Source organism: Oncorhynchus tshawytscha, linkage group LG28, assembly GCF_018296145.1.
Source record: "Oncorhynchus tshawytscha isolate Ot180627B linkage group LG28, Otsh_v2.0, whole genome shotgun sequence".
In the NCBI taxonomy this organism is placed as follows: domain Eukaryota; kingdom Metazoa; phylum Chordata; class Actinopteri; order Salmoniformes; family Salmonidae; genus Oncorhynchus; species Oncorhynchus tshawytscha.
In genome coordinates, this window is record NC_056456.1 from 42,490,539 (window position 1) to 42,501,612 (window position 11,074).

The 11,074-nt window shown below is 45.7% G+C and overlaps 1 protein-coding gene across 1 annotated transcript; it reads left to right on the plus strand.

The window, feature by feature from the left end:
- Positions 1–412: 412 nt before the first annotated feature.
- On the plus strand, positions 413–10,289 carry LOC121838789 (alpha-N-acetylgalactosaminide alpha-2,6-sialyltransferase 5-like). The gene is made up of 3 exons (XM_042308266.1): positions 413–589; positions 8,680–8,787; positions 9,362–10,289. The coding sequence occupies exons 1-3, from the start codon at positions 447–449 to the stop codon at positions 9,636–9,638; spliced, it is 528 nt and encodes a 175-aa protein (XP_042164200.1). The 5' UTR covers positions 413–446; the 3' UTR covers positions 9,639–10,289.
- The last annotated feature ends 785 nt before the right edge of the window (positions 10,290–11,074 follow it).

Below are 11,074 nucleotides of genomic sequence, written 5' to 3' on the forward strand. Positions count from 1 at the left end.
TCTAGGACACAGTGTTTATCAGTAGTAACATTACATTCTCCTCCCTCTAGGACACAGTGTTTATCAGTAGTAACATTACATTCTCCTCCCTCCAGGACACAGTGTTTATCTGTAGTAACATTACATTCTCCTCCCTCTAGGACACAGTGTTTATCAGTAGTAACATTACATTCTCCTCCCTCTAGGACACAGTGTTTATCTGTAGTAACATTACATTCTCCTCCCTCCAGGACACAGTGTTGATCAGTAGTAACATTACATTCTCCTCCCTCTAGGACACAGTGTTTATCAGTAGTAACATTACATTCTCCTCCCTCCAGGACACAGTGTTTATCAGTAGTAACATTACATTCTCCTCCCTCCAGGACACAGTGTTTATCAGTAGTAACATTACATTCTCCACCCTCCAGGACACAGTGTTTATCTTCTGGGGGCCCAGTAATTACATGCGACGGGATGGGAAGGGTCTGGTCTACAACAACCTGAGGTTGATGAACCAGGTGCTGCCCAAACTAAAGGTCTACATCATCTCCAGGCAGAAGATGCTGCAGTTTGACGAACTCTTCAAGAGGGAGACGGGCAAGGACAGGTCAGTTAAACCTACATGCTAGAGTACTGTAGTTGGAAAAGTGAGTTGAGCTAAATTAATCTACACTAGTTTACTGTAGATGGGCACTAACACTCCTGATCCTACCAATTCAACACTAATATATTTGCAGCTCAAAAACATGTGAGCAGGCTAGCTAGACTACTTTATTGTAGATCAAAGACATGTGAGCAGGCTAGCTAGACTACTTTATTGTAGATTAAAGACATGTGAGCAGGCTAGCTAGACTACTTTATTGTAGATCAAAGACGTGAGCAGGCTAGCTAACCTACTTTATTGCAGATCAAAGACATGAGCAGGCTGGTGTTGTGACTTTACTTTCATTAATCTGGTGACTGTTATTTATTTAATCCATTAACTATGATGTAACAATTAACTCATTAGGAATTTGGGGCACCACAGAAGAGTTTGATTAAAGAGTTACCATCTCCCGAATTCACTTCCTAGAGACCCCTTCCTGCTCCAATCCCCACGGGATTTATTTGACAACATCCAGTGAAATAGCAGTGCGCGAAATCCAAAAACAGAAATACTCATAATAAGAATTCATTAAACATACAAGTGTTACACATTAAAAAAAAGCTTAACTTCTTGTTAATCCAGCCACCGTGTCAGATTTCAAAAAGGCTTTACGGTGAAAGCAAACCATGCGATTATCTGAGGACAGCGCCCGCATACACAAATGCATGACAAACATATTTCAACCTGGCAGGTGCAACACGAAAGTCAGAAATAGCAATATAAATAATGCCTTACTTTTGATGATCTTCTTCTGTTAGCACTCCAAAAGGTCCCAGTTACATCACAAATGGTCCTTTTGTTCGATAATGTCCTTCTTTATATCCATAAAAACTCAGTTTAGCTGGCGCGCTTCAGTCAACAATCCATCCAGGTTCCCTCCTTCAAAATGCATACAAAATTAATCCCAAACGTTACCAATAAACTTCTCCAAACAAGTCAAACAAACCTCAGGTATCCTAATATGCAAATAAATGATACAATTTAAGATGGAGAATAGTATGTTTATTACCGGAGATAAATAAGAAAAAGCGCGCTTTCCTCCAAGCGCTTGGAAACACTACAGCCAAAATGGGAGCCACCTAATAAAACTACAATTACTGGGTCATTTTTCCAAAAACCAGCCTGAAACTCTTTCTAAAGACTGTTGACATCTAGTGGAAGTCCTAGGAACTGCAATATGGGAGGACTTGGCCTTAAATTGAAAGTTCTATCCATTGAAAATAGCGGTAACATTTTTGGGATGGTTTGTCCTCAGCGTTTCGCCTGACATATCAGTTCTGTTATACTCACAGACATAGAAAACACTCTAAAGTTTCAAAAATGATCTAAATCTACCAATTATATGCATATCCTAGCTTCTGGTAACAGGCAGTTTACTTTGGGCACGTCAGTCATCCAAATACTGCCCCTATCCCAAAGAAGTTTTAAACTCTATAAGATATCTATTACATCTCCTGAATTAAACTCTATAAGGTATCTATTACATCTCCTGAATTACAATCTATAAGGTATCTATTACATCTCCTGAATTACAATCTATAAGGTATCTATTACATCTCCTGAATTACAATCTATAAGGTATCTATTACATCTCCTGAATTACACTCTATAAGGTATCTATTACATCTATAAACAATCTTATTTATCATTGCCTCTTATCACATCATCCTTCCGAACAGTCGTAACCTCATGCATCTGCAAAAACCCCAGCCTTACTCATGATTACCCATGAGTACTGCACCGATTGGTTTAATTATTTAATTAATTATTTATTTACTAGCTAACTAAAATGAGAAAACAGGATAACATACATACTTAATACATGAGAAGAAATGTCCCTAGTGGACTGACAAAGTATGGTGGCTTAAACACAACAAATGAAGAGGGTTGGGGAGGAGAGATAAGAGAGGATAAGAAAGGATACTTATCGTGGATACATTCTAGGACTGTTCTCACATTAATCATATATTTTGCACACGAACCGCCGTCCGTTTGGAATAAGAAATCATGAATAATTTTGCACGCCCAATTTTTCAGTTTTTGATTTGTTAAAAAAGTTTGAAATATCCAATAAATGTCATTCCACTTCATGATTGTGTCCCACTTGTTGTTGATTCTTCACAAAAAAATACAGTTTTATATCTTTATGTTTGAAGCCTGAAATGTGGCAAAAGGTCGCAAAGTTCAAGGGTGCCGAATACTTTCGCAAGGCACTGTATATATATGTAGCTACTATATTGGACAACAGGGACGGGCCAGTCCTAGTGGTCCACAGCAAGTTCACACCTTTTGCCCAGCTCTAATTTGATCTTTACAGAAGTTAAATACCATCAAATATAGTGATCGATGTCTGCAATATTTTGGCATATTTTTTTTTACAGGCCAATTCAATGGCCTTGTTGACGGATTTAGTAGAGCACTTCCTCTGCCTCAAACAGTATGTCTACAATCATTGCTCTTAGTCTCAATCTACCACTTACTCCTTGAATCCCTTCCCATTGATACAAAATGAAACCAGGCACACCAGGCTGTCTCTCTCTCTGTCTCTTTCTCCTCTCTCTGTGCCTCTCTCTCTCTGTCTCTTTCTCCTCTCTCTGTGCCTCTCTCTCTCTGTCTCTTTCTCCTCTCTCTGTGCCTCTCTCTCTCTGTCTCTTTCTCCTCTCTCTGTGCCTCTCTCTCTCTGTCTCTTTCTCCTCTCTCTGTGCCTCTCTCTCTCTGTCTCTTTCTCCTCTCTCTGTGCCTCTCTCTCTCTGTCTCTTTCTCCTCTCTCTGTGCCTCTCTCTCTCTGTCTCTTTCTCCTCTCTCTGTGCCTCTCTCTCTCTGTCTCTTTCTCCTCTCTCTGTGCCTCTCTCTCTCTGTCTCTTTCTCCTCTCTCTGTGCCTCTCTCTCTCTGTCTCTTTCTCCTCTCTCTGTGCCTCTCTCTCTCTGTCTCTTTCTCCTCTCTCTGTGCCTCTCTCTCTCTGTCTCTTTCTCCTCTCTCTGTGCCTCTCTCTCTGTCTCTTTCTCCTCTCTCTGTCTCTCTGTGCCTCTCTCTCTCTCTGTCTCTTTCTCCTCTCTCTGTGCCTCTCTCTCTCTGTCTCTTTCTCCTCTCTCTGTGCCTCTCTCTTTCTGTCTCTTTCTCCTCTCTCTGTGCCTCTCTCTCTCTGTCTCTTTCTCATCTCTCTGTGCCTCTCTCTCTCTGTCTCTTTCTCCTCTCTCTGTGCCTCTCTCTCTCTGTCTCTTTCTCCTCTCTCTGTGCCTCTCTCTCTCTGTCTCTTTCTCCTCTCTCTGTGCCTCTCTCTCTCTGTCTCTTTCTCCTCTCTCTGTGCCTCTCTCTCTCTGTCTCTTTCTCCTCTCTCTGTGCCTCTCTCTCTCTGTCTCTTTCTCCTCTCTCTGTGCCTCTCTCTTTCTGTCTCTTTCTCCTCTCTCTGTGCCTCTCTCTCTCTGTCTCTTTCTCCTCTCTCTGTGCCTCTCTCTCTCTGTCTCTTTCTCCTCTCTCTGTGCCTCTCTCTCTCTGTCTCTTTCTCCTCTCTCTGTGCCTCTCTCTCTGTCTCTTTCTCCTCTCTCTGTCTCTCTGTGCCTCTCTCTCTCTGTCTCTTTCTCCTCTCTCTGTGCCTCTCTCTCTCTGTCTCTTTCTCCTCTCTCTGTGCCTCTCTCTTTCTGTCTCTTTCTCCTCTCTCTGTGCCTCTCTCTCTCTGTCTCTTTCTCATCTCTCTGTGCCTCTCTCTCTCTGTCTCTTTCTCCTCTCTCTGTGCCTCTCTCTCTCTGTCTCTTTCTCCTCTCTCTGTGCCTCTCTCTCTCTGTCTCTTTCTCCTCTCTCTGTGCCTCTCTCTCTCTGTCTCTTTCTCCTCTCTTTGTGCCTCTCTCTCTCTGTCTCTTTCTCCTCTCTCTGTGCCTCTCTCTCTCTGTCTCTTTCTCCTCTCTCTGTGCCTCTCTCTTTCTGTCTCTTTCTCCTCTCTCTGTGCCTCTCTCTCTCTGTCTCTTTCTCCTCTCTCTGTGCCTCTCTCTCTCTGTCTCTTTCTCCTCTCTCTGTGCCTCTCTCTCTCTGTCTCTTTCTCCTCTCTCTGTGCCTCTCTCTGACTCTCTCAATTCAAATATATTCAAAGGGATTTTATTGTCAAGGGAAATGTGTTTACAAGTACCAAAAGAAGTGAAAAAAATCTGACATTAAAAGTAAAAAGCTTCAAGAGAATAACAACGTTTCAAATATTATATTATACGAGGGAAATAAATATATTTCTAATAATGAGTTGCACCCCCTGTTCACCCTCAGAACAGCCTCAATTCGTCAGGGCACGGACTCTACAAGGTGTCGAATGCATTCCACAGGGATGCTGGCCCATCTTGACTCCAATGCTTTCCACAACATATCAAGTTGGTTGGATGTCCTTTGGGTGCTGGACCATCCTTGATACACAAGGCAAACTGTTGAGCGTGAAAAACCCAGCAGCGTTGCAGTTCTTGACACACTCAAACCGGTGTGCCTGTCACCTACTACCATACTCCGTTCAATGGCAGTTAATTAAACCTTTAGTCTCACACTCTAGATGGCACACATACACAATCCATCTCTCAATTGTCTCAAGGCTTAGAAACCCTTCTTTAACTGGTCTCCTCTCCTTCATCTACACTGATTGAAGTGGATTTAACAAGTGACATCAATAAGGGATCAAAGCTTTCACCTGGATTCACCTGGAAAGTATGCAGACCCTTTACTCAGTACTTTGTTGAAGCACCTTTGGCAGTGATTACAGCCTCCAGTCTTCTTGGGTATGAGGCTACAAGCTTGGCACACCTGTATTTGGGGAGTTTCTCCCATTCTTCTCTGCAGATCCTCTCAAACTCTGTCAGGTTGGATTAAAGAGTGTTGCTGCACAGTTATTTTCAGGTCTCTCCAGAGATGTTAGATCGGGTTCAAGTCCGGGCTCTGGCTGGGCCACTCAATGACATTCAGAGACTTGTCCCGAAGCCACTCCTGCGTTGTCTTGGCTGTGTGCTTAGGGTCGTTGTCCTGTTGGAAGTTGAACCTTCACCCCAGTCTGAGGTCCTGAGCAGGGTTTCCTGCAGACGTGACGCTTGGCATTCTGGCCAAAGAGTTCAATCTTTGTTTCATCAGACCAGAGAATCTTGAGAGTCTTTAGGTGTATTTTGGCAAACTCCAAGTAGGCTGTCATGTGCATTTTATTGAGGAGTGGCTTCCATCTGGCCACTATCATAAAGGCCTGATTGGTGGAGTGCTGCAGAGATGGTTGTCCTTCTGGAAGGTTCTCCCATCTCCACAGAGGAACTCTTGAGCTCTGTCAGAGGGATCATAGGTTTCTTGGTCACCTCCCTGACCACGGCCCTTCTCCCTCGATTGCTCAGTTTAACCGGGCGGCCAGCTCTAGGAAGAGTCTTGGTGGTTCCAGACTTCTTTCATTTAAGAGACCATAATAATTGCTACAAAACATGACCCCACAAATATTTTCATCGGACAAGCAGGTTCAATCATCCAATGACGTCATTGGTTGAACTCTCCCGGCGTGAAAATTCTAAAACATCGCCATAGTGCATAGTTATTTCTGAAATACCCCGTTAAACTAGACTGTCATAAGGCTCATGGTCATTAGGTTGCAAGACAGAAACTGATAATTCTTCAGCCTAGGGTGGAGTTGTTTGAAAGGTAGTACTTCAAGCCTGGGGTGGAGTTGTTTGAAAGGTAGTACTTCCGCCTGGGGTGGAGTTGTTTGAAAGGTAGTACTTCAGCCTGGGGTGGAGTTGTTTGAAAGGTAGTACTTCAAGCCTGGGGTGGAGTTGTTTGAAAGGTAGTACTTCAGCCTAGGGTGGAGTTGTTTGAAAGGTAGTACTTCAAGCCTGGGGTGGAGTTGTTTGAAAGGTAGTACTTCAAGCCTGGGGTGGAGTTGTTTGAAAGGTAGTACTTCAAGCCTGGGGTGGAGTTGTTTGAAAGGTAGTACTTCAGCCTGGGGTGGAGTTGTTTGAAAGGTAGTACTTCAGCCTGGGGTGGAGTTGTTTGAAAGGTAGTACTTCAGCCTGGGGTGGAGTTGTTTGAAAGGTAGTACTTCAGCCTGGGGTGGAGTTGTTTGAAAGGTAGTACTTCAGCCTGGGGTGGAGTTGTTTGAAAGGTAGTACTTCAAGCCTGGGGTGGAGTTGTTTGAAAGGTAGTACTTCAAGCCTGGGGTGGAGTTGTTTGAAAGGTAGTACTTCCGCCTGGGGTGGAGTTGTTTGAAAGGTAGTACTTCAGCCTGGGGTGGAGTTGTTTGAAAGGTAGTACTTCAGCCTGGGGTGGAGTTGTTTGAAAGGTAGTACTTCAAGCCTGGGGTGGAGTTGTTTGAAAGGTAGTACTTCAGCCTGGGGTGGAGTTGTTTGAAAGGTAGTACTTCAGCCTGGGGTGGAGTTGTTTGAAAGGTAGTACTTCAGCCTGGGGTGGAGTTGTTTGAAAGGTAGTACTTCAGCCTGGGGTGGAGCTGTTTGAAAGGTAGTACTTCAGCCTGGGGTGGAGTTGTTTGAAAGGTAGTACTTCAAGCCTGGGGTGGAGTTGTTTGAAAGGTAGTACTTCAGCCTGGGGTGGAGTTGTTTGAAAGGTAGTACTTCAGCCTGGGGTGGAGTTGTTTGAAAGGTAGTACTTCAGCCTGGGGTGGAGTTGTTTGAAAGGTAGTACTTCAGCCTGGGGTGGAGTTGTTTGAAAGGTAGTACTTCAGCCTGGGGTGGAGTTGTTTGAAAGGTAGTACTTCAGCCTGGTGTGGAGTTGTTTGAAAGGTAGTACTTCAGCCTGGGGTGGAGTTGTTTGAAAGGTGGTACTTTAAGCCTGGTGTGCTTCATTACGTCCCACCAATGTAAACGCATTGGATTGTATGTGCTAGAAGGTGTTTCCATATAATCCAATTAAGGGAAAGCAACCCTGTGTAACCCTGGTAGCTTCTGTTCAGCAACTGGATTATTAGACTGTCCTATCGACATGCGGAATAGATTCCTATTGACATGTGGAATAGATTCCTATTGACATGTGGAATAGATTCCTTTTGACATGTGGAATAGATTCCTATTGACATATGGAATAGATTCCTATTGACATGTGGAATAGATTCCTATTGACATGTGGAATAGATTCCTTTTGACATGTGGAATAGATTCCTATTGACATATGGAATAGATTCCTATTGACATGTGGAATAGATTCCTATTGACATGAAGCTGCGAAATCATTATTATTTATCTGCCCATTTTAATACATCTTTATTGTACCCATGGACATAGTAGTTACTGATCAGTTTTAAAACAGTTGATCAGATATCTTCTCACCTATTTCCACCTCTCCCCTCCCTCTCTTTGCTCTCCCCTCCCTCCCACTCCCCCCCTTCTCTCTCCCTCCCCCTCCCTCCTCTCTCCCTCCCCTCCCATCTCTATCTCTCTCCCTCCCTCCCTCCCTCCCTCCCTCCCTCCCTCCCTCCCTCCCTCCCTCCCTCCCTCCCTCCCTCCCTCCCTCCCTCCCTCCCTCCCTCCCTCCCTCCCCCCATCTCCCCATCCCTCCCCCCTCTCTCCCTCCCCATCTCTCCCTCCCTCCCTCCCCCCCTCTCTCTCCCCCCCTCCCTCCCTCTCTCCCCCTCCCTCCCTCCCCCCCCTCCCTCCCTCCCCATCTCTCTCCCTCCCTCTCCCCCTATCTCTCTCCCTCCCTCCCTTCTCTCTCCCTCCCTCTCCCTCCCTATCTCTCTCCTCCCTTCCTCCCCTTATCTCTCTCCCTCCCTTCTCTCCCCCTCTTCCCTCCCTCCCTCTCTCCCCTCCCGCTTCCCTCCCTCTCCCCTCCCTACCCCCTATCTCTCTCCCTCCCTCCCTCCCTCCCTCCCTCCCTCCCTCCCTCCCTCCCTCCCTCCCTCCCTCCCTCCCTCCCTCCCTCCCTCCCTCCCTCCCTCCCTCCCTCCCTCCCCCTCCCTCCCTCCCTCCCTCCCTCCCTCCCTCCCATCTCTCTCTCTCCCTCCCCCCTCTCTCTCCCTCCCTTCCTCCCCCATTATCTCTCTCCCCCTATCTCTCCCTCCCTCCCATCTCTCTCCCTCCCTCTCTCCCTCCCCCTCCTCCAGGCGAATCTCTAACTCGTGGTTGAGTACTGGTTGGTTCACTATGACCATAGCTCTGGAGCTGTGTGACCGGATCAATGTCTACGGCATGGTGGCTCCAGACCACTGCAGGTGAGAACTCTGCCCTGATCTAACTCATTCTCTCTCTGTCTCTCTCAATCTCTCTCTCTCTCTCTGTCTCTCTCTCCGTCTCTCCCTCTCTCTTCTCTCCCTCTGAGAACTCTACCCTGATCTAACTCATTCTCTCTCTGTCTCTCTCTCTGTCTCTCTCAATCTCTCTCTGTCTCTCTCTCCGTCTCTCCCTCTCTCTTCTCTCCCTCTGAGAACTCTACCCTGATCTAACTCATTCTCTCTCTGTCTCTCAATCTCTCTCTCTCTCTGTCTCTCTCTCCATCTCTCCCTCTCTCTTCTCTCCCTCTGAGAACTCTACCCTGATCTAACTCATTCTCTCTCTGTCTCTCTCTCTGTCTCTCTCTCTGTCTCTCTCTGTCTCTCTCTCCGTCTCTCCCTCTCTCTTCTCTCCCTCTGAGAACTCTACACTGATCTAACTCATTCTATCTCTGTCTCTCTCAATCTCTCCCTTTCTCCGTCTCCCTGTCTCCGTCCCTCAGTCTCCGTCTCTCAGTCTCCGTCTCTCTGATATCTTTGTCAAATAATCTCTTCTGTTATCTTGTCCCCCTCTCAGAGAGCCCCAGCCCCCATCTGTCCCCTACCACTACTACGAGCCCCTCGGTCCAGAGGAGTGTGCCATGTACATCAGCCATGAGCGAGGCCGCAGGGGTAGCCATCACCGCTTTATCACGGAGAAGAGGGTCTTTGCCAGCTGGGCTCGAACCTTCAACATCCACTTCTACCAGCCTGACTGGGAGCCCCCGCCGCTGGCCCCCGCTAACCGCACGCAGGGGGAGACGGTCTCGGTCAGCATCCGTGACTGGCAACCGGAAATGGAAGTTGGATGGTGACAGTGAATGCTGGGCATCTGTGGAAAAGCTGTAACTCAAATGGGACTGAGGACTGAGGTGGAGATGGTGATGGACAAGACCACATGAGACAGTCCAAAGTCTTCTGACCACAACTGAATGGTCCATACAGTAGGATACTGACTGCACATGGTCCTTCACTGAGGATCGACCTCCTCTAGCTATCCGTCATGGGCAACTGTAGAATAATGACTGCAAAACGTCCTTCACTGAGGATCGCCCGTCCTCCTCTAGGCCGTCATGGACAACTGGAAGGACCAAATACAGCTGGCTGGTCCATAGGCTACTAACCACAACTAGTTTGAGCGTACTGGATGACCGTAAAGGTTACCGACCACTAGTGGTGCACGGGTCAGCAACCGCCAGACTAGATGTGATAAAGTGAAAATGTGAGGCCGCACCCGACCCTAACCCCTAACCCCTAACCCGGCCTGATTTCTATGTGTTTCTGCTTTGAATTTTGTTAGTCAACTTGTCTATAATTAGATACATGTAGCTTCTCGTCTGTCATTACATGTTGCTGTAGAAGACTAAATCAACCATTGTTCACCAGAATAATGTTGTAAATCGATAGAATGAACGCTTCGATCTAGTAGGCATACTTATTTTCCACCATCATTTGCTAATAAATTTATTAAAAATCCTACAATGTGATTTTCTGGATTTTTTTTTCTCATTTTGTCTGTCATAGTTGAAGTGTACCTATGGTGAAAATTACAGGCCTCTCTCATCTTTTTAAGTGGGAGAACTTGCACAATTGATGGCTGACTAAATACTTTTTTGCCCCACTGTATCTAAGGCTCTGGTCTGTCCAAGAAGTGAGGGTAAATGGTTCTCTACTATCCACTTTATATTTAAATTATTATTTGGGGTATAGGGAGGGTCACTTGTTTTCAAGTGTTCAGGGAGGGTTTAGGTGAAATATATTTTACTGAAGGGAGGGCCATCCATTTTAATTTCAGAGTGGTCCAATTTTCTCCATGTAACCCATATTCGAAATTACCTGCAATCCCTAAAGTAAAGTAAAAAAAACGTCCTGACTTTTCTAAAAGGTTTTGGTTTTCTTACCTTGTCAGGACATTCTGGTGTCTTGTCAGGACATTCTGGTGTCTTGTCAGGACATTCTGGTGTCTTTTCAGAACATTCTGGTGTCTTTTCACAACATTCTGGTGTCTTTTCAGGACATTCTGGTGTCTTTTCAGGACATTCTGGTGTCTTGTCAGGACATTCTGGTGTCTTGTCAGGACATTCTGGTGTCTTTTCAGGACATTCTGATGTCTTTTCAGGACATTCTGGTGTCTTGTCAGGACATTCTGGTGTTTTGTCAGGACATTCTGGTGTTTTGTCAGGACATTCTGGAAAACAATTGATTCCAATTCAAAATCCTATTTTCCCTAACCCCTAAACTAACCTTTAAC

Coding starts and splice junctions, on each gene's coding strand:
- LOC121838789 (XM_042308266.1), top strand. CDS start 447: ATGCGACGGGATGGGAAGGGTCTGGTCTACAACAACCTGAGGTTGATG. Junction 590..8,679: donor AGGGAGACGGGCAAGGACAG/GTCAGTTAAACC, acceptor CCCCTCCTCCAG/GCGAATCTCTAACTCGTGGT. Junction 8,788..9,361: donor GTGGCTCCAGACCACTGCAG/GTGAGAACTCTG, acceptor TCCCCCTCTCAG/AGAGCCCCAGCCCCCATCTG.